We start from the raw sequence: 28,000 nt of genomic DNA on the forward strand, positions 1-28,000 counted from the left end.
ATACCGTGACAAAAGATTAAATAAAAGGCAACTGATGTTTTATTTAGGTACCTACTGCTTTTTGTTATTTTAATGAAAAATTGTTGTAGCTAAGATTTAAATAAGTACAGAAATATCGTTGCAGTTAACTATGTAACTCAAAAGTCAATTGTACCTATTTAGTCATAAATCGACTTTAAACTTACAGCTTTTGTTTTGTTTCTGCTGTGACGGATTTTCAAAAGTGAGCCAAAATTATAAGGCCGAGGAAAATAACATAGAGAAAATACTTGAGTTTAAGAAACATCACACGGCCCCTTTTTTTCTTTAATAAATTTTTGTATCGAGAATTTGGGCTCTTAGATATTTTGTAAAATGGTGACGATGCGCGATGCAACATTATCAGATTTTCAATAATCCTAGAAAACAATCTAATATAACTTCTGTCTAACTGGCACATTGTAAATACTCTCATGAATTTATATAAAAAGTAATAGGGAAGCGATTGAAGACTTCTAATTTTAAAAATGCCTATTCACTACAATCAACACCTCTGATAACATGTAGTCCGGACTACGGAGTTAAAGCGATATATTATCAGAAAAATACTAATCAGTGTGATAATATTAATGTGGGGGTTTTATAAGAATTAGGACCAAATATTAATCTGCTTTTAACGATGCCTGTTCGACCTTTGTGTCCGGTATTGGCAGAGAAAGCACGTTTGGAACTAAACGAAGATGCTAAAAAACTCGAAGATGGAATACAATATCTCAAGGAATGGATTGCTAAGCAGCCACACTTACGCGCCAGAACCGGTGAGTTTGGATTATGATAATGAAGCTGTTAATAATATCAACTATTTTTTGTGTTAAATAATATTCCATAAATAAATTGTCGTCAATGTCTGGAAAGCCATATTAGAAACAGTTTGAATACAAATAGGTATACAGGTATTATAGGTATCGAGTTTAATTCATTTTTGTACAGTGAAAGTTTAATAGATAAATAGACGAAACATGGCTAAAGTTACGCAAGAGTTTTGTACTTGTACCTAATTCTAATTAATATTTGTTATCTATTGTTTTACATCTATGTTTTTAAGATGATCAATGGTTGGCTACATTTCTGAGGGGATGCAAATTTAGCCTTGAGCGAGCGAAAGAGAAAATTGATCTAAATTACTCTTTGAGGAGCACTGCCCCCGAACTTTATAGTATAAACCACAGAAATCCCAAGTTTAAGGAGATTTTGAATTTAGGGTAAGTGTACCTACGTATTATTGAACACCGTAACTTCCAAGATCGTCTGTCTTGTTTCTTCCATGAATCTTTAAGCGGTTATCTATAGCGCCTTAGCGCCACTTGCATCATTCCACTAACCCGGGGTTAACCGGTTAAACCTAGAGTTACCATGGTTACCAGTACAATTTGACACTGGGTTAACGGTTTAACCACTTAACCCCGGGTTACTAGGATGGTGCAAGTGGCCCTTACTGATATAGCGTGGAGTATGTAAATGATTTGCTTTTGCCTTTCCTATACATTTTGCAACGTATTCATGGACTATTACCGTTCTTTTTAATCAGGAACATTTTTCAAATCTTTGACGTGATTGAATTATGTATTTATGTTATTAATAGATTATGTGACCTCGTACGAATTTATTAACCTTTCAATAATGTTAATGCTTTTTGTATTCCGTTTCAGCTCCGGTCTCGTTTTACCCAAATCACTGAACCCCACAGATCCAAGAGTAGTATTAATTAGGCCCGGTGTATATGATCCTGCCAAATATTCTCTTACTGATGTTATGTCAGTTATGGGTACTATAATGCGGGTAGGTATAGCTACATCAGTTTAAGATTTACATTTTAGTAGCTATAGTTATTGAAGAAAAAAAAAAACGTTCTAGCGAGCGCGAAGTGCGAGAGAAACGCCTCCGTTTCATTTTGAGAAAATGCCGAGTTCTTTTTTACAACCGATTATCGTGAAAATTTGTGAGACGTATCGATATGGATTCTTCGTTGATAAAATTTTTGAATTAAAATAATATAAAATGTGGTGGAGCCATGGGTGTTTACAAGGTCTATAGTTCACAGAGGCTCTAGTTATCGTTATTTCATTTCCAGATAATGTATGTAGAAGACGATGCGTTTGTGGTGTGCGGCGGGGTAAATATAATGGATCTAGAGGGAGCGACTATGGCTCACGCTGCACAGGCCTCGCCGGCTATGATGAAGAAAATGACAGTTATTGGCCAGGTAAAAGATGACTTACGTTAGACCGGGCCGTGTCCGGGCCGGAGCCTCCAGCGCGTACTTTTCTATGACATGACAGGTGATCACGTGATGCTTTCCATAAAAAACGATGCGCCGGAAGCTCCGGCCCGGTCACGGCCCGGTCTAACGTGAGTCATCCTTACGTGTGTCATTGGTTTAAGATTTACAAAGATCTTTAGAATAAGAAAGAAAAACATACAGCGGCTGGAAGAAAAAAATGTGATTCAAATACCTACATTTTCGTGAAAATACTTACAAGATTACCTAAAATACTATGAAAAATAGGCACAAAAGTAGGGACCATAAGCCGGTGCTTTCGAATAAGTCATACAATTTCAAACGTAAATTTGCTATGTTACTAAATTAGCTAAGTAATGCCAATCCTAAGTAGGTAATGCTTAAATCACAAACCAGTTAAAGATATGTTAGCTAACGAAAATAAACATAACTAGACATTTACATAAATATATAGAAAGAGTAAAGTAATTATGTGTATTGTTTAATTTCAGGATGCTGCTCCTATTCGTATGAAAGGTTCTCATTATTTAAACACGCCCCCAGGATTCGAAACTATACTCAACATCGGTAAATCATTCCTCAACGAAAAAAACCGAAACAGGGTGCGTACTACAATTGCGATATATAACGTGTGGTAAGGGTATGCCAGGTTCCGTGCCTTCAACTTCATAAAAAACAAAAAACCAGTCAAGTGCGTGTCGGGCCCAGCATATTGGTGGGTTCTTTCCCTTCATAGGATATTAAAAAGGTACTTATCAAAAAGGCGTTACAGTTTTCGCGTAAAATTGCTGTGTAATTGTAGCTAAAAACATAGCTAAGCAGTTTACTCGGCCCTTACACTAATGGTAAAAAACTAAAAATTCATAGATACAAAATATAGGTATAATACATTAAGCGCCATCAACCATTCCACTAACCAGGGGTTAACCGGTTAAACCGGGAGGTACCATGGTTACCAGTACAATTTGACACTGGGTTAACGATTTTACCGCTTCTTCTCTAACTCCGGGTTACTGTCACGTGGTTACTTTGTTTACATTATTTTAAATTCTAAATGCAATATGGTTAATAGTTACGTTTTCATTTCAGTTGCACGTGCACAATAAAGATTACGAATCGCTGTATAAGCACGTGCCTCGAGAGGTTCTACCCGCGGAGTACGGAGGTCACGCAGGCACTTTCCAGGAAATTATAGGTTAGCTTCTAATGAATATCTACCCTACACAATACCCTACCAATCGAATATTCGTAATGGTGATAATGATAACACTTCACTCTGACTTACATCAGTTTAACGGAAGGTCTTAGCTTCGTAAATATAAGGCTCAATTCTGACTGTCAAAATTGACTTCTTAACTTACTACGACTATTATATAATTATGTTAACTCCTCTAAAAAGTAGTCTCAGGAGGGCCCAATAAATTCTTCTATACATATAAAGTATTTGTAAAATATAACTTAAGTAGGAGTCTCTTTTATTGAAATTGAAATTGCATTAACGTTTAATGCTTTAAACAGTTCCATAAGAACCTATCAAACCAAGCAGTAAAGTTTACTGTTTGTACATTACGTACTTACGTACATTAGTTGATATTGTTATAGCAGTTAATCTCAGTGAAATCACTTTATGTGTGCTCGATAGATCATTGTTATTTCAGTGCACTTTTTTTTTAATTTGCCGTTTTTTTACTGACGGAAATGGCTTGACAGACTACTTACCATATTAACATTATTTCTTTATTATGCCATTTAGATTACTGGCAGAGGAAGGTCGAAGAGTACAGTGACTGGCTCGACGAGGACCTCAAGTACGGCACGGACGAAGCCAAGCGGCCCGGGAAACCCAAAACAGCCCAGGACATGTTCGGCGTTGATGGCTCCTTCAGACAATTGGAATTCGATTAAACATTCAATTGCCATTTAACACACGTAATACAGGCCTATGTCACTTTTAGGTATTTGAATACTGACCTTCTCACTTGGCCTATATTTGTAGACCCATGTGGACTAGGTACGGACTATTATGACATGTGGATTCTTCATACTACGAGTATACACCAGGGGTATCCCAACCCAAAGGCCGCCTATGGCTGTCGTGAATATAATAGACTAGTACAGTATTCCTCTTACATCCGCGTTGCACAATGTACTATTAATAGTAACTTTATTTATTGAAACATTAAACAAATAAATATATATATATTGTATAAAAACTTATAAACTAAATGTCCCTAACTATTCTAAATTAATAAAACCTTTGACATAAACCAATAGTTGTTTTCATTTCTCAATCTCCGAAAGAGGGTCATTGTTGTTCTAAAAACTGTGCAGAAAGTGATATGTTTCTGCACTAAAGCATTTTACTTCCCATGTACGATTTTATACTTTTTTTTAAGATAAGCAATTGAATTTTGTAAAAATGTTTATATGGATTTGTTATAAGTACAATTTCCATTCTGAATTTAACTCCACGCGTCTATTTTCAAGACGTTAAAGTGCATGTTCAGATATTATTGAGCACCTTGGCCGCTCCGATATATTTGATGGCGACTGTATATAACACACAACACTAAGTCGATTTATATAGGTACGTATGTTCTATAATATGTATTTATTTATTTATTTGCTACAAAGGACGTGCATCTTATCAGCGAGGTAAGTAGTAGCTGTAACAAAGGTTGTAGTCATCGTTGTAATTGACTTTAACGTGCGTTAGTGAAGGTACGTTTGGTGATTTGCGTTTGTTAATTGTTAAAATATGTTTTTTTAGCTCGTAAATACCCAGTAGAGTGTACACTTTATTAATAAGTTGTTTTTTTTAACTATCTATAAACTAAACCAATTAAAACTTTACTAATATTCAAATAAAAATCAAACCACTTAATCTAGAAAAAATGCCCTCCTATGACAGGTCCCCCAAGTTTATCCTCTGTTTTTTAAATATTGAACAATTGCGTAATATTTTGCTGTATAAACTGCAACGTATTTTTTAAAACTAATCTATTTTATTCAACCTCTGATTTTGACTCATTACGTATTTTTAGAAATAATATGCCAGTCCGACCCTTGTCACCCGAGTTGCAAGAAATAGCTCGCATACAGCTGGGGGAAGACCCGGCAGAAGAGCGGCTTCAAGATAGAATCCCATCAAAAACATTACATGTAAAAAGGTGCAAGTCTCGCAACACTTCTACTACAAAAAAGTTTTGAGATGTAATGTGAAACCAAGTCGGTTATTTTAATCAGTGCCAGTAATACATATAATGACCTGGCAATCGCACGGCTGCATAATGACATAAGGATCATCGTCACCTATTAAAAATTCTTCTAATTGAACATAAAGCTAGCGGTAATAAAATTGCAGTTTGAGCATTACACATATTTACGAGTACGGTACGAGTAAAGCATTATGTGCGATTGCCAAGTCATTATATGTATTACTGGCACTGATTAAAATAACCGACTTGGTTTCACATTACATCTCAAAACTTTTTTGTAGTAGAAGTGTTGCGAGACTTGCACCTTTTTACATGTAATGTTTTTGATAGGATCTCATCTCTTTTTGTAAGCAGTCCTTGTTTTCGGGTACTCACACCTATACTATGTATACACATATCATAACTAAACACATCTTCATTCATACTCACATCGTACATCGTAGTGTACCTTTACTTTACCTACTATTTGTATTAACTGCAACAGTAACTTTGTAATAGCATATATTTATATGGAATTACAAACTTACTTATGCAATTCTTAGATCTTTAAAACGTGACTGATATTGCAATGTTTTTAGGTTTTCTATGGCTTGATACACTGAAAACTACCTATGTTTAAATTTTAAAGCTTGTGGGTATGCTAGAAGTACCTTAGAATTATGATGATCGGTGAGTATGTCAGTGTCGAAATTAAGGAACTTTGACGTAAAATAATTTTTAAACTACAAGTTCAAATTGAATGTTTCTGAGATTATATGTAAAGCATGTTAACCCCTATATGTCACTGAAAATTCAGGGTTCTAGCTTTAGCCAGCACGAAATTACAGGACGTCGAAAATGGCCTGAATTGCTTCGAGAAAAGGATGGTACGGCCGTGCCTCTTTGTATTGCTCGACTTGGCGGGGGCACTGCCGTGCCCCCAGATACAACATCTCAAGGAATGGCTGACCAAGCAGCCTCACCTCTATGCTAGGACAGGTTCATTTATACATTAAAGTATTATGATAGATATGGGTTTCCCCAGGGCCCTGTTTAATAATCATTACGAATTGTAAATTGTAGATTTTACCTGACAGGTTACAATTCTACAAGTTTCTGTTCAATAAAAATTATAAATTACAAATTTGTATTAGCGGAAAATTTACAAAATTGTATAATTGTAGCTACAATTTTACATAATTCTGTTCAATAAATATTTTCACCTTACAGGTGATTGTTTACAATTTTGTATGGAAATGTACTTTATTGAACACATAATTGTACTACAAGTTTACATATTTTGTAAATTGTAATATAATTACGACAGGTGTTTAAAGCTGTGTCAAAACTTGATTTGAAGTGTGCTTTACGATCTGAATAAGAAAAAAACATGGTTCTAACAACAAGTAGTGACAGTAATAGTGAGGATAGTGATAACGAATATGTAATTCAACGGAATCGGGGAGTTTTTCGTAAAAGGATACATTTTACTTTTGATGTAACGGATTTTTCGTACAACGAAAAATTTCGGGTGAGCAAGACTACTTTCGAATATTTACTTTTAAAAATAGGGCATAATCTTGAACATGATACAAAAAGAAATGCATATCATGGGTTAATTTTTCGCTAAACCGGCCGAGTAATGTATCTTCATTCTCGTATATTAATCTCCAAAACGTAATTCAAGACCAAAAAAAGTAAGAATATGTTGCCATTGCAATTATTTCTTTGTAAAATAGTGAATTCCTTTTGATAAATAATCACGCTAAGAGAATTTATTTATTAGTAATTTTACTCCTACTATTTGAAAAAGTACTTTTTTATTTACTTAAATACAAGACGCGCTAGTAAAAAGTGGCAACATTTTCTTACTTTTTTTGGCCTTGAATTACGTTTTGGAGTATAGAGATAAAATTGTAATTTTGTTGTTGTTCTCCATGATTTCAATAGGTAAACCAATTTAATAATTTCTTAATGAGTAACAAATAAGTCTACCCTCATTTATTATGAACTTGTAGAAAAAACTTACATTTTATGTAAATTATACCTCACAATTACAATTTTGTAAGGACAATATTGTCATTGAAAGCGACAGGCGTTTTGTACATATGTAAACGTTTATTAAACAACGATTACAATGGTAATAATTGTAAATTATTTACTTGTAAACTTCTTACTTATTTGTAGGATTTATTAAACAGTACTTGTAGATAAATTTAACAAATATGTTACTTTTTTACAAAATTGTCGAATTGTAACGTTTATTAAATAGGGCCCAGGAGCTCTCAGTGTTATAGATTTTGAGGGCGCTACGATGGCTCACTTTGGGCAAATGTCCCCTTCGCTAATGAAGAAGATAACTGTTGCTACCCAGGTTTGTAATTGTGCATAAAATCCCTTTGTTCCATTTCATTATTAGTTCAAGGTGTATGGGGTAATCCATATTCATAAAAATTTGCCAATCTTTGTGAAATTTTGTCCCTTTCTGACAAACTCAGATGCCAAAAAGACAGATAAGAACAAACGAATATCAAGGGCTTTTTAGATTTATAAGTAGCACTTATTGTGTAATTTTTTACAGCAAGTATTTATAGGTAGTAGAAGTACTGTTCGTGGCCACCGTACCTTTTGTGATAAATTATTATCTTAATATACGATAAAATAAATCTATTCATTATATACCTTATAAATTATAAATAATTCAAAACTAAAAATCTATATATTAATTTAAATATTAACTGGCCAAAAACGGTGCAAAGGTGACCAAAGTGGTACTTCTGCCCTAAATATTGTGTTTCATTAATCATTTGGCAGCAATGTATGTTCAATTGTTCATCTCTCGTGCTTTGAATCCCCCGCAACGCTCAAAAAAGGTACCACTTTTGAATCTTTCGCTTCCTCGGATCTTAAAATTATCACGAGGGTTGAACAATAATTTTGCTCTCTAGTTTTAACAAGTAACTAGAGGTGTACTTTAGTACCTTTAAATGTACAATCAGAATACGCCATTGTTTTATTTTAGGATGCAGCCCCTGTTCGAATAAAGGGAGGTCATTACCTAAACACACCATCGTTTTTTGGGACTATATTTAACATAGATAAAAGTTTCATGAATGAAAAAGTAAAGCAAAGAGTGAGTATTTTCTTGTAGGTACTCATTTTTTTATTAACTATTAACTCTCAATATTTAAGTGACCTACATACACTTTAAACACGTTATATTGAATCCAAATTAATGACTTATACCGGGTACAGTTAAGGTCTTCCAACTCTTCCATTGATAGGTCCAGGTAATAAATTGTTTACATGTGTATGTGACTTTGACTTTACTTACATGTTTTTTTGAAACCAACATGGGACGTTACGATACGTCTCAAATGATTGGCCATGGCCACACAACAAACAAAAAACAATAAGTACAAATTGCGTAATAATTATTTTAGCTACCTACACGTTCACAAAGATTTTGATGAACTATACAAGTACGTGCCTAAAGAAATACTCCCAGCTGAATATGGAGGCAATGGCGGAACATTACAAGAAATAAATGGTTAGTTTTACTCTTTATATAATTACTTTACTTTTTATACGCAAGGAGGTGTATGACTATTCATTATCAATTATAATAAATTTGGCTTAGGCTACATGATGATTCATAATTTGTGACGTCCCATGGTCAAAGGTACCTTATGGCGGGTATGGAGTAATGTATACCCCAGTAATCTACAATAAATAAGCTATCGATAACACAAAAGATCAACCTCCTAAGTTGTGTAGTTTCAGGGATATTTTTTTTTTAAATAATGTTGTCAAATGAGCAACTTTACGATAGAGAAGTTTTAAGTTTAGCCACCTAAAAAACTATGTTCCTGAAGTAAGTTACATAGTTGACTACAAATAATAATACCTTAGACTCCTGAGATTAAAAAAATGTTGCGACTTGTTCTGTAATACAAATATAAACCTTTGATATCGACTGATTTATGTGTATACTAAACAATCTCTTGAAAATAAAGTTTTATTTCATTATCACGATTGATTGCAATGAGCTCTTAAGATTTAAATTTATCTATTAGAAAACGACACTGAGAGACAGTTTAAGCAAAAAAAAATACCGATTTAGACGTGAAAATGTAATTTCTGACTTTTTCATGCTAAAATCACAAAATTGAATATTTTTTACTTTTAATGTGACCCACAATCAATTTTTCTGAGCACATATGAAAGAAATTCTGTCATTCAAATGAAATAAATCCTAAAACCGCAACTAAATACTATATTTAACCTCTTATGCCACTTTAAACTTACATAACAATAACGGTCTTTGCTCCATACATTTAAGAAAAGGTACGTACGTAGGTATGGTTATAAATTTAACAATACGTTACTACAAAACATCAATTACATGGAAGTTTATCTTTTATGAATTGAAAATATTAATTTACATTAAACTGCCACAAATTTAATTAGTTCCTCGTCATAATAATCTTAAAAAAGACCTATAATTTGTATGTAAAGAAAAGGTACCTTGTGGTTAAGTTACATAATGAGGCATGATGATGATGGAACAGTTGGTATAAACTAATAATATTTTGGGGTTAAGATGGTATAAAATCGTCTATTTCTTATCAATAATATATTTTGGTCGCCATTGAAGACAAGCGGCTTTGAGTTTGGAAGGCGTCACCAAATAATATGAATAAGAGGTTAGATTATACTAAGTGTAGAAACCAGGTAAATAAACTAATAAATATTGCCAAGAATAAGTATCGTAGACAGGAACTAAAAGATTGTCAAAATGATTATAAAAAAATGTGGAGGACAATTAATAGCTAGTTAGGTAGACATAAACTAAATGTAGACGAGGTGGTCATGCGTTATTTGGGAAAATTTGATAATATTTATAATATATGCAGTAGGTTCTCTGAAACATTTACTCAAGAAATATTAAACATAAAGCACAAATGTAATGTAAAATTTTTAGATCGCAACACTTATGTTAAGAAACTAGACTTGTCTCTTAGGTTTAAAAAAGTATGTGCAAATGATATTGAAAAAATTATAAATAATTTAAGTTTGAATAAGGCGCCAGGAATGGATCAAATTAGAATACAAGACGTTAAATATATTAAAAAGCAATTATGCCCCATTTTGGCCAACTTTGTTAATATGTGCATTTCAAAAGGTGTTTACCCAGAAAACTTGAAAAAATCCGTTATAAGACCTATTTACAAAAATGGAAATCACTTGTGTAATAAAAATTCCTTCTTCCATAACAGCAATATATTTCCTGATCACAATATTCCGTTACAGTTCAATCTCCAATCACCTCACTTCACAATCGTCCTCCCTTCACCTCTGCCCGTAACCGAATGCCCCTTAACCGCCATGCCAGTCGTCTTTTATTCTTTCTTCCAACTACCTTCTATTTACAAAGGTCAACTATCAATCACGTTACTTTTAAATTTATTAAATTATAGATTACCAATGATTATTCAACTCTTTATTTCATTAAGTCTGTTTCTAATAATTAGTAATTTTAATGAATCTTACACTCGCCCATCCTGACATTGTGCATGTCCTCATGCACAGTCATACTAATCGCGTCTGTCATCTAATCTTACACTCGGCATGTCAAATCATCGGGCATTCAGTAAGAAAATTATTAATCCTTCATTATCCATTTAATACAATTTCTTTGTCTGTCTATATACATTTTTCTTTTTATTTATTGAATTAATCTATATCTTCACATAATTATTTCAAATCCAATAAATCCATCTAAATATTTAAGTTTCTATTCAATAATTATACAACAATATACAATAATTTTTATGCATCAATACATATAAAGTACATTACTTAACATATTCGATTGCTATGTTTTTTTTTTACTTATTATTTCTCGTCTTTTTTTTTTCATTCCGTTTTTTTTTTTTTTTTTAAATCACTCTCATGACACAAACGTGTCTCACAACATACCATTTTTTTAATCAAATTTTACGTGTAGCACATTATTTCTCTTGTTTTTGATTCCATTTTTATTTTTTTAATGTGCTACTTACTGAATCACTCTCATGACACAAACGTGTCTCATCACAACATAACATTCTCTATTTCCGTATTTTTTTTTCATCCAATCATCCAATAATGTAATAATCCAATAATCCAACAATCCAACAATCCAACAATCCAACAATCCAACAATCCAACAATCCAACAATCCAACAATCCAACAATCCAACAATCCAACAATCCAACAATCCAACAACACAAATCCAACAATCCAACAATCCAACAATCCAACAATCCAACAATCCAACAATCCAATAATCCAATAATCCAATAATCCAATAATCCAATAATCCAATAATCCAATAATCCAATAATCCAATAATCCAATAATCCAATAATCCAATAATCCAATAATCCAATAATCCAATAATCCAATAATCCAATAATCCAATAATCCAATAATCCAATCATCCAATAACCCAATAATCCAATAATCCAATAGTCCAATACTCCAATACTCCAATAGTCCAATAGTCCAATAGTCCAATAGTCCAATAAACCAATAATCCAATCATCCAATAATCAAATAATCCTATAATCCATAACCCAATAATCCAATAACCCAATAATCCAATAACCCAATAATCCAATAACCCATTAATCCAATAACCCAATAATCCAATAAGTCAATAATCCAATAACTAAACTCAATAATCCAATAACTCAATAATCCAATAACTAAACTCAATAATCCAATAACTAAACTCAATAATCCAATAACTAAACTCAATAATCCAATAACTAAACTCAATAATCCAATAACTTAACTCAATAATCCAATAACTCAACTCAATAACCCAATAACTCAACTCAATAATCCAATAACTCAACACCATAATCCAATAACTCAACACAATAATCTAATAACTCAACTCAATAATCCAATAAGTCAACTCAATAATCCAATAACTCAACTAATTAATCCAATAACTCAACTCAATAATCCAATAACTCAACTCAATAATCCAATAACTCAACTCAATAATCCAATAACTCAACTCAATAATCCAATAACTCAACTCAATAATCCAATAACTCAACTCAATAATCCAATAACTCAACTCAATAATCCAATAACTTAACTCAATAATCCAATAACTCAACTCAATAACCCAATAACTCAACTCAATAATCCAATAACTCAACACCATAATCCAATAACTCAACACAATAATCTAATAACTCAACTCAATAATCCAATAAGTCAACTCAATAATCCAATAACTCAACTAATTAATCCAATAACTCAACTCAATAATCCAATAACTCAACTCAATAATCCAATAACTCAACTCAATAATCCAATAACTCAACTCAATAATCCAATAACTCAACTCAATAATCCAATAACTCAACTCAATAATCCAATAACTCAACTCGATAAACCAATAACTCAACTCAATAATCCAATAACTCAACTCAATAATCCAATAACTCAACTCAATAATCCAATAACTCAACTCAATAATCCATTAAGTCAACTCAATAATCCAATAAACTCTACTCAATAATCCAATACTCTACTCAATAATTAAATAAACTCATCTCAATAATCCAATAAACTCATCTCAATAATCCAATAAACTCATCTCAATAATCCAATAAACTCATCTCAATAATCCAATAAACTCATCTCAATAATCCAATAAACTCATCTCAATAATCCAATAAACTCATCTCAATAATCCAATAAACTCATCTCAATAATCCAATAAACTCATCTCAATAGTCCAAAAAACTCATTACAATAATCCAATGAACTCAACTCAATAATCCAATAAACTCAACTCGATAATCCAATAAACTCAACTCGATAATCCAATAAACTCGACTCGATAATCCAATAAACTCAACTCGATAATCCAATAACTCGATAATCCAATAACTCGATAATCCCATAACTCGATAATCCAATAACTCGATAATCCAATAACTCGATAATCCAATAACTCGTAAATCCAATAACTCGATAATCCAATAACTCGATAATCCAATAACTCGATAATCCAATAACTCGATAATCCAATAACTCGATAATCCAATAACTCGATGATCCAGTAACTCGATAATCCAATAACTTGATAATCCAATAACTCGATATTCCCATAACTCGATAATTCAATAACTCTATAATCCAATAACTCTATAATCCAATAACTCTATAATCCAATAACTCCATAATCCGATAACTCCATAATCCGATAACTCTATAATCCGATAACTCTATAATCCGATAACTCTATAATCCGATAACTCTATAATCCGATAACTCTATAATCCGATAACTCTATAATCCGATAACTATAATCCAATAACTATATAACCCAATAACTCTATAATCCAATAACTCTATAATCCAATAACTCTATAATCCAATAACTCTATAATCCAATAACTCTATAATCCAATAACTCAATAATTCATTAACTGATTAATCCAGTAATCCAGTACCTGATCAATCCAGTAACTGATCACTCCAGGAACTGATCAATCCAGTAACTGATCAATCCAGTAACTGATCAGTCCAGCAACCGATCAATCCAGTAACCGATCAATCCAGTAACTGATCAATCCAGTAACTGAACAATCCAGTAACTGAACAATCCAGTAACTGATCAGTAACTCACCGATCCAGTAACTCACTAATCCAGTAACTCATTAATCCGTAACACATTAATCCATAACTCATTAATCCGTAACTCATTAATCCGTAACTCATCAATCCGTAACTCATCAATCCGTAACTCATCAATCCGTAACTCATCAATCCGTAACTCATTAATACGTAACTCATTAATACGTAACTCATTAATACGTAACTCATTAATACGTAACTCATTAATCCGTAACTCATTAATCCGTAACTCATTAATCCGTAACTCATTAATCCGTAACTCATTAATTAAAATAATCCAGCAATTTTATAATTCGATAATATTATACTTATCATCATATGTAGGTATTATCATCATATCGTTATATTACTTGCCACTTAAAGCGTCAGTTGCACCAACCACAATTGACGAATTGATCAACAGCAATCAGCAGAGCTTTGCTTGCTACAATAACCAAGCTAAAATATTTAAAAGGCAACGAACTTCTTAAAACCAAGGATACTGAAAGCGAATCAATACACGGTTATAATGAATACTTTACTAGTGTAGGCCCAACCTTGGTTATTCAATCAACACCAGCCAAAATGATCCCGCCAACATTATAAGATTTATAAGATTGAAAAAAAAAATCCCGTCGATAGAAATTATTCTAATAATAATTAGAAAATTGTAGATTTCCCGGATACGCGGAACTGTCCTGTCAGGCCGCACACATGTGTTAGGGTTAAAGAACAAGTCGGTAATTTTAAACAAACAACTTTACATATACTTGGATTAACTTTGTTTCTAATCTACATTAACGACTTGACTTTCTTGGATCTGACCAATGCAGAATTTCACGGTGCTTCCTGGGATGCAGTAAGCGCCTTCACAGAAAGCGGTCTAGCTTTGGTGACGAACAGGCTTCAATACAATTTGTAACTCTAAACGCAGACTAAACGAGATATGTGTGCGTGTATAAAACAGCTGCTTCCGCCTCGTGGTCTCTAAATGTGTCAAAAGTTTATTCATATATTAGTTACCACTGGTACCTACCAGACGTCATGTAATTGTAAAACAATAGAAAAACTTCGTCTATAAAGTACTTAGGTGTTATTCTGGATGAGCAGACTGACAACCGACAGAGGAAGATGAGAAACTCAACTTTACAGCGTACATTCAAACCACAGTTAAATAGTGTCAGGAAATAACCTAACACTCATTTAAATATCTTCGACATATCATGGATATACCACAGCGCCAATCAACCTATATTGCCCTAGCTCAACCCATTATTACGTAGGTAGGTACTAATATCGGTGTATAGCGTATAGCGCATCGATCGTTATTGTTTTTTTTTTATTTATTTGTTTAATATACTAAATTATGAACAAATACTGAAGAAACGTAACTTAGTCTTTCCTTTACCAGCGTTAACGTCACATTTTGCCAAAAGAGGAAACAACCAAGATCAAAACTTATAAATTAGGCTAACGAGCCCCATACAACTAACTTGAGCGAACTACAGGACACCACAGCATTGCCTGGACAACGATTCCACCCCCATAATCTGTGAACCCGTACCTCGAGACAACTTTCGTCAATACAAATAACTTTAAGGTACTGTACCAAAATTTTCGCAGTTTAAGCAATAAACGACATCTATTAAAATCTACAACTGAAGACGACAAAGATATACAAGCCATCCGTTCCTGTTCTGTGCGGCTTCCACGTGAAAGCAATCCTGGCCGTGTTGTCCTTCCGTGTTGATCTTCGAAGCCACCTCTCATTGCCTCGGCCGTGTCTGCCGCTGCTGCGGCTTCGCCGGTTGCGACTCCGTCTGTTGTTCCTCGGGGACTGGCGACAGTTGCGACTTCGGCTTCGACGTTCTTGTCCATCATCAGATTTCGATTTTCGGTCACGCTCAAGAGTTTTCAAGCGCCGCCTGGATGTTTTTTTCCTCATGGTCCATAGTCTGGAACTCGAAAACAACACCAGCAATGGAAGAGTTCTAAATCTTTGGATTGTTAATAGTAGACAAATATAAATTGTTCTTATTAAGCTAAATTCAACTGTTTTATTTATTTGTTTAATTTACGTTACTGCTTCCGGGGTAGAATGCGGGACGTTTAAAACAGATCTTAAATCCAAAACAGATCAGTATCCCGGTACGGATCCGGAACACAGGCTTTTCGAAACGAGAAAATTCTAAAACTGGTACAGAAACGGAATCTAGAACAAATTCGGGATCCGGCACTGATCCGATACCAATCCGGCACGCATCCGGTTCAGATCCGGCACGAATCCGGCAAATGATATACATGCGGTATTAATCCGGCACAGATCCGGTACCAATCCAGCACGGATCCGGCACCAGTCCGGGACGGATCCGGTACGAATCCGGCATGGATCCGGAACTCATCCGGCACAAATCAGGTATGCATCCGGCACGGTTCCAGTATCCGGCACGGACCCAAATCCAGGAACGCGAGATGGATCCGATATTCGAAACGGGATCCGGAATACGAAACGGGCCGCGTAGCCAAGATGCCAATCGCTTACGCTCCGTAGCGATCGGAACGCAACTGTCACTGTCGCGCTAATATGGAAGAGTGATATAGATACATAATGCTTTTCGTTGTCGAAGCGACAGCGATTGTAACTCCGGCTAGGTCGGCGGGTCGGTAACTACCAGTAAAAGTATCATTCCTACTTATTTACAGTCTGAGTAGTTTATAATTTCGAAAACACTTAACCCCGCTATATAATACTGACGTATTGATAAGTAATATATTGAAAATATGGTAAAAGTTGTAACCAAATAAGCGGTACATACATAGACTAAAAGAATCCGATCTACACCTGTAAATAATCATAAAGGTATCCGAACTATTCAAAATAAAACGGTGTTCCAAAGGTTTCACGCTACCCGCGATGTAATGAATGCTTTAATTATATTATGGATAGTCATTACAGCAAACACTAAAAAAACCTAACTGTTGGTCTTGAAGAGAAAACTTGCAGTATAATGGTCTCGAGTGAACGACTAGGCCGAAATGGGTTTACCCAATTATTTTGTTCTTGATAAAGTTAACGGTGTCTTTGTTTCTAAGCGCCCGTTAAACATAAACTTCCTAACATAGGATATACGAAATGATAATTAATTTCAACTAAACAACAACCAATATAAGTGTTACTAATATATGTATAGGTATATAATTATAATAATTTTACACCACTGTTACTATTGTAACAACTTAATTGGGCAATTAAGATTTAACTCAATCAGTTCTAATATTAATACCTACATAATATAATACATTCAGGAATACCATACTGACTTGTAGGTACATCCCACTTCTGATCTGTAATAAAAATTCCTTCTTCCATAACAGCAATATATTTCCTGATCACAATATTCCATTACAGTTCAATCTCCAATCACCTCACTTCACAATCGTCCTCCCTTCACCTCTGCCCGTAACCGAATGCCCCTTAACCGCCATGCCAGTCGTCTTTTATTCTTTCTTCCAACTACCTTCTATTTACAAAGGTCAACTATCAATCACGTTACTTTTAAATTTATTAAATTATAGATTACCAATGATTATTCAACTCTTTATTTCATTAAGTCTGTTTCTAATAATTAGTAATTTTAATGAATCTTACACTTGGAATACACGAATTATAGGCCTATAGCAATTTTGCCGGTAATTAATAAAATTGTTGAGAAGGTAGTCGTCGGACAAATATCAGGTTTTCTGGAGAAACACAATGTACTTACGGACGCGCAGCACGGGTTCAGGCGAGGTCGAAGCACGGGGACAGCTCTGGCACACTTCTCAGATGAAATTAACAGCTGTTTGAACGACGGTAAGCAAGTTCTCACACTTTTTATAGATTATAAAAAGGCTTTTGATACATTAGACCATGAAGTGCTACTCCAGGCCATGAGTGAGTGTGGCATTGCTGGCCCCGTCAACGACTGGTTCCGCAGCTATTTAGCGGGCAGGACCATACGCACGAGCATCGCCGGCGCCACGGGCGCGGAGTGTGACGTCACGCTCGGGGTGCCGACCGGCTCGGTGTACGGCCCTGTCGGCTATCTAATGCTTGTCAACAGTGTTGTAAACGTCGTGAGCAAATGTAAAGTATTTATGTATGCGGACGATATGTGCTTACTAGCTTCAGATACAGATATATCGGTAGCCCATAATAACATTCAAAGTGACCTTGACAATGTAGTGAAATGGGCCCACGATAACGGTATAATTATCAATTTATCAAAAACGAAGTGTATGCATATATATTCCCCATACAATCGTAAGGCGAAAACTGTTAATTACAATGAGTATGGAATTATAGGTCACGGGTACGAATGTCTGCACAACCGAATAAATAATATCTATAGCTGTAGCTGTGAACCTTTAGAATATGTTAGTACATACAAGTATTTAGGTATGCATGTAGATAACAATTTTAACTGGAAAACACATGTTACTGCAGTTTGTTCTAAACTCCGTTCAGTCCTAAGCAAGTTATATCACTTAAATAGATTAATTAATAAAAAGACAATGCTCGTTGTTTATTACGCGTTAGTGGACTCAATCATTAATTATGGTCTACGTGTTTATGGTCGAACTTTTCATACTTATTTAGACGAAATTAAAAAAATACAGTTAAGATCTATGAAATACCTAGTTAATAAAAAAATTAAAAATAGGCTTAAAGGGAATTACGACAAATTGTACAAGATATGTAAAATACTTCCTATACATCAAAAGGTGCAATACTTGATAGCAGTAGAAAATTGTTTTGATGATAAATTTAAGGTGTTGAAACAAAGTAGATATAGAACAAAGAGCATAAGGCTTAAAAAAATTGTACAAAATACTGCTAAAAACTATTATGGCAAAAGAACTGATTTATTTTTGATACCAAAATTGTATAACGAAATTAACTACCTAAGGGAAGAAAATAAACGTAGTAGGGCTAAATTTAAAACTGAGTTAAAAAATACGTTATTGGATAATATACCCTAACATTTAAACTGTACCTAAAATATACCTGAATTTAGTTGTTAAGTTAAGTTTAGTATTTAGTGCATAGCATAATATGTATGTCTGTGAAGATGAGCGCGATCTCGCCAACAAACTGCAATTGCAGTTTGGCGAGGAATATAATGTTTATAAAAGTGTTGTGTACTTTATGATAAATAAATTAAAAAAAAAAAAAAGGTTCGATGACCTCAGATATCCCCTATGGCAATGCGTCGGGTATTGGCATTTTTCAGCAAACCAATGGCAAATTTATTGCATGCGACGCAACCAAAAGAAGATTACTCTAGTTAAGAAAGACATGACGAGAGCAGTGTTGCCAGGGCTCTGGAGTCATAAGTTACGTTTCGTTTCCCTAAAAGTCACGTTTTTGCTGCTCAAGTCATATTTTTATATTATTGTATTGTATGGGTAGGTAAATCGATTTGTTAGAAGAAATTCAGAAAATAATATATTTCACAAAAATACTACTAACCTTATATGATATTTCCTCAAAAGGAAAAAACGGAACCTTTATAGGAGCACTCGTGCGTCTGTCTGTCCGTCTGTCACAGCCTATTTTCACGGAAACTACTGGACCAATTAAGTTTAAATTTGGTACACATATATGTAAATTAGTGACCCAAAGACGGACATGTAAGTCATGTAACGTAAACAAATGAATTTTAAGCATGGGGGCTACTTTTGGGGGGTCAATGAGAAAGTTAAAAAATTAAGATTTTCAATAACCCAAGCAAATTAGAATAATCTGCAGAAATAATTCGTGTAGTTTTGAGAATTGGTACAGGTATACCTTGTGGTGTCCAGATAAACATACTAAAAGTCCTCGAGGGTAGAGGGTGTGCTGAGGGTGCAGGGACGGTTAAAGGTACCCTTTTTTCATATTTTTGCTCATATCTCGAATATATGTACAAATAGCATTATAATTACTTCGGACAAAAGTTTTATTATACAATTTCCTACAAATTTGGTTATGTTTATTTTTACTCTACGATCAATACTTTAGGATAAGAGCTTCAGGCTGTTAAAGTTAAATTAGAGATAAAAAAATAGGCGATTTAAGAAAACGTCGTTTTTTTCGTAATTGTTCACCATAAATAAAAATTTTAGTTTGGAGTAAGCAAGCTAAGTGACCTGCTGATAAAATATAAAAAAACTGGCCAAGAGCATGTCGGGCCATGCTCAGTGTAGGGTTCCGTAGTTACCCGTCTGTCAAAATAGACTATTCGCAAAAACTCAAAAACAGCTATACCGATTAGGTTCGCTATATTTTTCCTTGAAAGTCTTTACCATAGTCTAATAAAACATGGTCTTCCATTCCCAGAATGACACGGGCCTACGTCACAACAACATGGCCGCTATATATAGCGCTATCGCATATTATCATATAGCGCTGTCGCATGATGACGTAGGCCCGTGTCAGTTAGGTGACCTAGAAAAGACGGGAATGGAGTACCAGGCGGAGTATATTATTATACCATGGTCTTTACTATGTTTTTATGATTTTTTTCATATTTTTTGGACCCATGGGCAAAAGTTAGGGGAACTAAAGGGGAAAACACAACTTTTTTTCTTTCAGATCGATTATTTCCGAAAATATTAAGTTGATCAAAAAATGGTTCTTGAAGACCCGTATTCGTTTTAAAAGACCTATCTAACGACATCCCACACTATAGGGTGGAAGCGAAAAAAAATTCATCCCCACTTTAATGTAGGGCAGCCACCATACAAATATTTTTTTTTCTAGTTTCTATTATTAAATTTGGCATGAATATATAAATTTGTTACACTGACAAAGTCGTAAAACATAAACTACAAAGAATATTTTTTTAGGGTGACTCCCCTACATTAAGTGGGGATGAATTTTTTTTTCGCTTTAACCCTATAGTCTGGGGTGTCTTGGATAGGTCTTTTAAAATGAATAAGGGTCTTTAAGGACCATTTTTGATCAACTTAATATTTTCGGAAATAATCGATCTTAACAAAAAAAAAATTGGGTTTTCCACTTTAGTTCCCCTAGCATTTTAACCATGGGTCCAAAAAATATTAAAAAGAATCGTCAAAGTAAAACTTAGTAAAGACTTTCATGGAAAAATATAGCGAACCTAATCGGTTTAGCAGTTTTTGAGTTTTAGCAAATAGTCTATTTTGACGGACGGGTAACTACGGAACCCTACACTGAGCATTGCCCGATATGCTCTTGGCCGGTTTTTTTATATTATATCAGCAGGTCGCTTAGCTTGCTTATCCTAAACTATTTTTTTAAAATTTATGATGAATAATTACGAAAAAAAGACGTTTTCTTAAACCGTCTATTTATTATCTCTTATTTAACTTTAACAGCCTGTAGCTCCTAAAGTATTGATCGCAGAGTAAAAATGAACATAACCAAATTTGTAGAAAATTTTGTGATAAAACTTTTGTCCGAAGTAATTATAATGCTATTCGTACAGATATTCGAGATATGAGGCTGAAAGAAATGAATCATACACTAAAAAAAATAACTACTACTATCAAACTAAATGACACCGTCATGTCAAGGTAACAAGTCTCATCTTGCCACGACTATTATAATAAACCTGATGGTGGATGTAACGTCAAGGTGTCAGTGCAAGTGTCAACTTGGGTGCGTTCACCGCGTTACTATCAAACTAAATGACACCGTCATGTCAAGGTAACAAGTCTCATCTTGTCACGACTATTATAATAAGCCTGATGGTCGATGTAACGTCAAGGTGTCAGTGCAAGTGTCAACTTGGGTGCGTTCACCGCGTTCCTAAATAATACAAATTGCAGAACTAAACTTGTCCAAAATTCGACTAGCTTAAAAAGTCACAAAAATTGCCTCAAGATCGTAAGTCACGCACATGTCACACGAGAAGGCGAAAAGTCACGAAAAATGTGACTTTTGTGACAATCTGGCAACACTGGACGAGAGTAACTTTGGTATAATAGCAGGCTACTTGGATTTGTAATATCGGTCGATGTACGATTATAATATTTGCTAGGCACCCCGACCAGAACGGAAATTAACAAATTAGTTTTTCAGAATGCTAATACAGTTCTCTACCAAACTTCTTTTCCCGTATTGACTAGTTCTTTTTGGGAATTTTCAATCATTTTTCCATAAGGTACTTTTTCTACTAAACTCTGAGACGACATTACTAGGCTTATAACTAACTTATAATAAAAATAAAAGCAGGTAAACATACGTTAAGCATTAGGGTTTCAGATCACCCAATAAAAAAAATTGAGCATTTTTTCACCTTTTTACTAAACATCTAATATCTCCGAAACGAGAAACCCTCATAAGGTACCTTTTCCCATGGAACGTCACATTTATTTATCTAATTATAAGTGAGTTATCTAATTATAAACAGGACGCACCTAGGTCACACTGATGGTGGTATCAAATACTTATTATAGTTGTGTGATTATGCCCCTAGATTGAAGCTCCAAGTTATTTTAATTCTATTTCGTATATTATGCTGCTGCTATATTTAATTTTAATAGGACTTTAGCTATGCGAGAGTAGAGTGAGGTAGTTAAATAATATTAGAAATCAGAAAGAAAAACATGGACAGCTCGAAAAGCAATAATGAGTAGATTTTCCAGTTAAACATTAACATTTCAATGTTTCAACAACTCTATACATCGTCCCGTTTTAATTGTTGACTAACAGAGGCTTGGATAAAGAAGGTCGAGGAGTACGGCGCGTGGCTAGATGAAGACCTGCAGTATGGGTCGGACGAGAGCAAGCGGCCCGGCAAGCCGAGCACCGCCGAGGACATGTTCGGAGTTGAGGGTTCCTTTAGACAACTGCAGTTTGACTAGTTTGCACACAAGATCATCAACTAGTGTCTTAGGTACAGTGTGTTGTGTGCCCCAACTTTAAATAAGTAGAAAAATGGATACTTACTTGTGGCACCGACTGTACTATATTGAAGGGTACACTGAAAGAACATGACTAGTCAGTTAGTCACTTTTTTCGGAAAATGATAATTTTATGTCGATTATTTTATTTTTATTCCGACGAAAACACCGACGATAGAGTTATTTTTTTAGTGTAGTATTAGTTTTTATTTTATTTATTTCATTGCATGTTTGAGAAAGGCACTATACATACCTTGGCGTGAAAAGGAGTTGTCGCGCTGCACGCTGGGGGTCGATTTTTGAAATTCGACCGCTCGATTTCGTGTATTTCGTTGAATAATATCTCCACTACTAGGCATTTAAATTCTACTAATACAATTGAAAACGAGTGGTCAATACCACTCGATTCCAAATTTCTATCGCTCGTATTTCAAAAATTAGCATTTCGCAGTTTTCCACGAGTTTTCCACCGATTTTCGAGTGACGAAATCGAGCGATCGAATTTCAAAAATCGCCCCCCTGGACTATCACGCTGGACGCGTATATTCCTACCTACAACAATTAACCACCAATATTGTTACTGTGATTGTTAAGTAAGATCCTCTGTATATACTGGGTCGCGAATCTGCCAACAGAAAAACTGAAACAATATCCACACCTAGTCATCGAACTCTAGGATTCAGAAGGACATTCTGCTGTCAGTCAGCTACATTTGATAACGATAGCAATCGTAATATTATCAGTTAGTCGATACACACCGGCAGACACGGCGGTCGATAGCGACACGCGGATAACTTTGATCAATTGTAAGTTTTACTAAAACGTATTTAAGCAAGGCCATAAGCATTCTTAACGATCTGTTTATATGATGATAATAAAGTGCTTGTACGTTTATATCATTACAAGTTTGTTGTATTAATAAAAAAAATAGTGCCTACCTACTAGAAATCGTAGTTTTTTGTCATGTGAGTGATTTATCGAGAACTTTTTATAGATTAGGTATATCTGCAATAGTAGTAGGTACCATACAGTTCTAGCAAAGCAACCCTAAAATATTCATAATATAAAATCTTTATTGTACTTAACGATAGCTTTATTTTTCTTTTGTAAATAGAAAATATAAATTATTTTCAGTAAGACACGAAGATGATCCGTGAACTGCCTTCCACTTTAGCTAAGATAGCTAAAGATGAGTTGGACGAAAATCCTAAAAGGACACAAGAAGACGTGCAACACTTGAGGGAATGGATCACAAAGCAGCCTCATTTGAAGGCCCGGACGGGTACGTACTTTACTTATCTTACTGTTTGTAAATGATAAATATCGATCAAATTTTATTATTATGGATACGACGATACAAACAAAGAGAAAGTCCTACTGATAAGATAGTACCTACTAAAAGATGTTCAGTGTAAGTACCTAATTAAGATTTACCACATCTGAGCAATCATTTAGCTCAGATCATCAAGTTAGGCTTCGGCAAAATAAATGTTGACACTGAAATTTGGGGGCCTATTCGACTAGTTATTTCCGGGTGCTAAAGTTGTCACCATTTTTTAGGTAGGTACTTTTATGTGTGGTGGGGCAGAATAGGTCCCCAGAAACTTATGCAGTACTGATTTGTTATTCACAGACGATCAGTGGTTGGTAGCAGTTCTGAGAGGTTGCAAGTTCAGTCTGGAACGAGTTAAGAAGAAATTGGATTTATATTATACGTTGAGAACAACAGCACCTGATGTGACTCTTCGCCTCAAGCCTACTGAAAATAAGTTTTTGGAGTTTCTCCGACTTGGGTTAGTTGTATCATAAATGTTGTTTGATACTGTATTTTAAGTGTAGGTATTATAAACGGAGCTCAGCTCGGACAGGTTATTAAAATCAAAAACAGTATCTAATAGAAAACGGCGCCTTCTTACTGCCTGGACATTTTGTGGGTTCCGACAATTCATATAATTTAGAAATTAATTTAGAAAACACAGTACTACTAGTCTACTATAGATTTAGTATTATAACAGTTAAATGGGATAGTTTTGTGTTAATCTGTCCGAGATATGATAAATAAAATAACATAACTGTGTATATTAAATTTATTAAATATATTAAGAACGGGTCACCCACGTATTTTAAGTCGAAAAACGCTCGACATGTTTCACTCCCTACCGGAGAGTCTCATCAGGAGCTTGACCCGTTCTTAATATATTTAATATGTCTGTGTCTCACGGAAGTTTTGTTATATTAAATTTACCTAATGGATTGCATATTACGCATTGAATAATAATTTATTTATGATAATTATACAAATGAATGCATTTGCCAAAATTCGAACCCGGATCCTCCTGCGTCGTAGGCAGGGTCACTACCGAAGCTAGGATGCCGTTTTTTACTTAGAACATTATAAATTTCAGAACTGTCATCATCCTTCCCGAGGCAACCCAAAAGTTGTCACCTCGCATCATCCTTATCCGCCCTGGCTCCTACCACCCTAGCACACATAATGTAGCCGACATCATGTGTGTCTTGATTTATTTGGTGCAAGTAAGTGACTATTTTCTTAATAAATACTTAAGGTAAACGTACTAGCGCTCGACATGCTAATGCCCAATTAGGGAATGCAAATCGGTTATTTTCGGTTATTTTTTGTATGGAAATTATCGGTTATTAACCGAAACCGCGGTTATTTCCATACAAAAAATAACCGATTTGCATTCCCTATGCCCAATAGATGATACCTTGCCGTCACCTCTATTGACAATGACTTAAGTTTCAAGATGACAATGTACTGGGACCGCGTCAAGCACCAGTACGTATACCTTACGTCTGGACTAGAGTGCGGTCCTTTATTTGACGTATTAATATGATTGATTACAATAATAATGTTTTCAGATTTTGGTAGTTGAAAGCGATACGGCGACGGTATTGGGTACGAAAATCGTTGTAGATTACCAAGGAGTTACCATGGCTCACCTGGCGCAGGCCAACCCGACATTACTCAAGAAAATGATAGCTGTTAGCCAAGTATGTAATTATAATAGCTTATGATTTATAATGTAGTAAAAACCAAATGTCCGTATTTCTATAGGTACCGTGTCGAAATCGACACGAGTTGCGAATTACCTTTTCGCACATATTGTACAACATTTTAAAGTACAAATGGCCCTTTACATTTTTGACATAGGCATGTATTGTCCTTAATGTTTCTTCTCAACCCGAAAGTTACGCTTCAATAGCAAGTTTTTGATTGCGCTAGTCCCGTGTTAGTTTTTGGGTGAAACAAAATTACGGGCATTTAAATCCCCACTTTTTCTAATATTTGAGAACAGAAAACATAAAAGATATTCGCGTTTCGGAAGCTATTTCAACTATTTTGTAGGTTGTTTGACAGAGACTCTGCGATTCAGATATTTTTAATTAATTGAATTTTTAATCTAAACATTTGTTACCATTTCCAGGACTCAATGCCCCTGCGGCTAAAAGGCAGCCATCACGTGAACCTACCCGCTGGCATCGACGCCATTTTTCAATTAATCAAAGGACTCTTAAATGCAAAAGCTAGAGACAGGGTAATTACAGTACCTAACTAATGACAATCATATTTTATTTATAAATTAGTGTCATATGTCATCAGTGATTACTTCTTTTTTAAGTTGAAGATCCACAAAAACTACGGAGAATTAAGGGAATTTATACCGCAAGAATCTTTACCAAAAGAATACGGAGGCAGTGGCGGAAGTATTGCAGAAATAACAGGTAAGATTGAAACACAATAATGTAACCGACAGGTAAAAGCTAATTTTAGATGATGCCCTTGAGATAATGGTGATTTCAATAATTTTACCATAGATAAACAAATATATATATATATATATATTTCTCATTATTTTTTTCAATAAATATATACCGTTCTAACGCGTTTTAACTTTGTACACATTGTAAATATTTCGAAAGTTTGCACGCATGTTAGAAGCTGTCATATATTCATTCGTGATTTTAAAATAATTAAGAAACTATACTAATATTCTACCTTACCTATACTAAACTCAATCTTACATTATTCACATGAAACCTGCTATGCCCATATTTAAAAAGCGGCCAAGTGCGAGTCGGACTCGCCCATGAAGGGTTCCGTAGCAGCAAGTTACATAATAAAATTGCGGTTTACGATTTATGACGTATTAAAGAAAAACTACTTAACTAGATCTCGTTCAAACCAATTTTCGGTGGAAGTTTGCATGTACATCATATATTTTTTTTAGTTTTATCATTCTCTTATTTTACAAGTTACAGGTGGGACGGGACACACATTTTACCACTTTGGAAGTGTCTCTCGAGTCTCGCGCAAACTATTCAGTTTAGAAAAAAATGATATTAGAAACCTCAATATAATTTTTGAAGACCTATCCATAGATAGATACCCCACACGTACGGGTTTGATGAAAAAACATTTTTGAGTTTCAGTTCTAAGTATGGGGAACCCCCAAAATTTATTGTTTTTTTTTCTATTTTTGTGTGAAAATCTTAATGCGGTTCACAGAATACATCTACTTGCTAAGTTTCAACAGTATAGTTCTTATAGTTTTGGAAAAAAGTGGCTGTGACATACACGGACAGACAGACAGACAGACATGACGAATCCATAAGGGTTCCTTTTTTTGCCATTTGGCTACGGAACCCTAAAAAGTGCTGTTGAACTTTCAAATCAGAATTAAATTTTGAAATTTAATTTACAGAAAAATGGGTGAAGAAAATGTCAGAATACAAGTCATGGATGCAGCAGGAAGAGACCCTCGGCACAGACGAGTCGCGGCGCGCCGGAGCGCCTCGCACCGCAGAGGAGATGTTCGGCGCGGACGGCTCCTTTAGAAAACTCGATATTGACTGAGTTTTCCTAATTGTAGTTTATCCGAAAGTGTCTCTTGTGGGTCATAT

General features: G+C 34.6%; 1 protein-coding gene across 1 annotated transcript; it reads left to right on the forward strand.

Annotated features, from left to right (window-relative positions):
• Positions 1-634: 634 nt before the first annotated feature.
• On the forward strand, positions 635-27,999 carry LOC134790393 (uncharacterized). The gene is made up of 16 exons (XM_063761161.1): positions 635-797; positions 1,085-1,241; positions 1,689-1,818; positions 2,111-2,242; positions 2,770-2,880; positions 3,368-3,473; positions 4,032-4,180; positions 17,879-18,410; positions 22,884-23,006; positions 24,213-24,356; positions 24,708-24,867; positions 25,480-25,609; positions 25,958-26,089; positions 26,524-26,634; positions 26,719-26,821; positions 27,802-27,999. The coding sequence occupies exons 1-16, from the start codon at positions 659-661 to the stop codon at positions 27,951-27,953; spliced, it is 2,511 nt and encodes an 836-aa protein (XP_063617231.1). The 5' UTR covers positions 635-658; the 3' UTR covers positions 27,954-27,999.
• Position 28,000: the final 1 nt, after the last annotated feature.

This window comes from Cydia splendana, chromosome 5 (assembly GCF_910591565.1).
Source record: "Cydia splendana chromosome 5, ilCydSple1.2, whole genome shotgun sequence".
In the NCBI taxonomy this organism is placed as follows: domain Eukaryota; kingdom Metazoa; phylum Arthropoda; class Insecta; order Lepidoptera; family Tortricidae; genus Cydia; species Cydia splendana.

Coding starts and splice junctions, on each gene's coding strand:
- LOC134790393 (XM_063761161.1), top strand. CDS start 659: ATGCCTGTTCGACCTTTGTGTCCGGTATTGGCAGAGAAAGCACGTTTG. Junction 2,881..3,367: donor ACGAAAAAAACCGAAACAGG/GTGCGTACTACA, acceptor TTTTCATTTCAG/TTGCACGTGCACAATAAAGA. Junction 23,007..24,212: donor GGACATGTTCGGAGTTGAGG/GTTCCTTTAGAC, acceptor ATTTTCAGTAAG/ACACGAAGATGATCCGTGAA.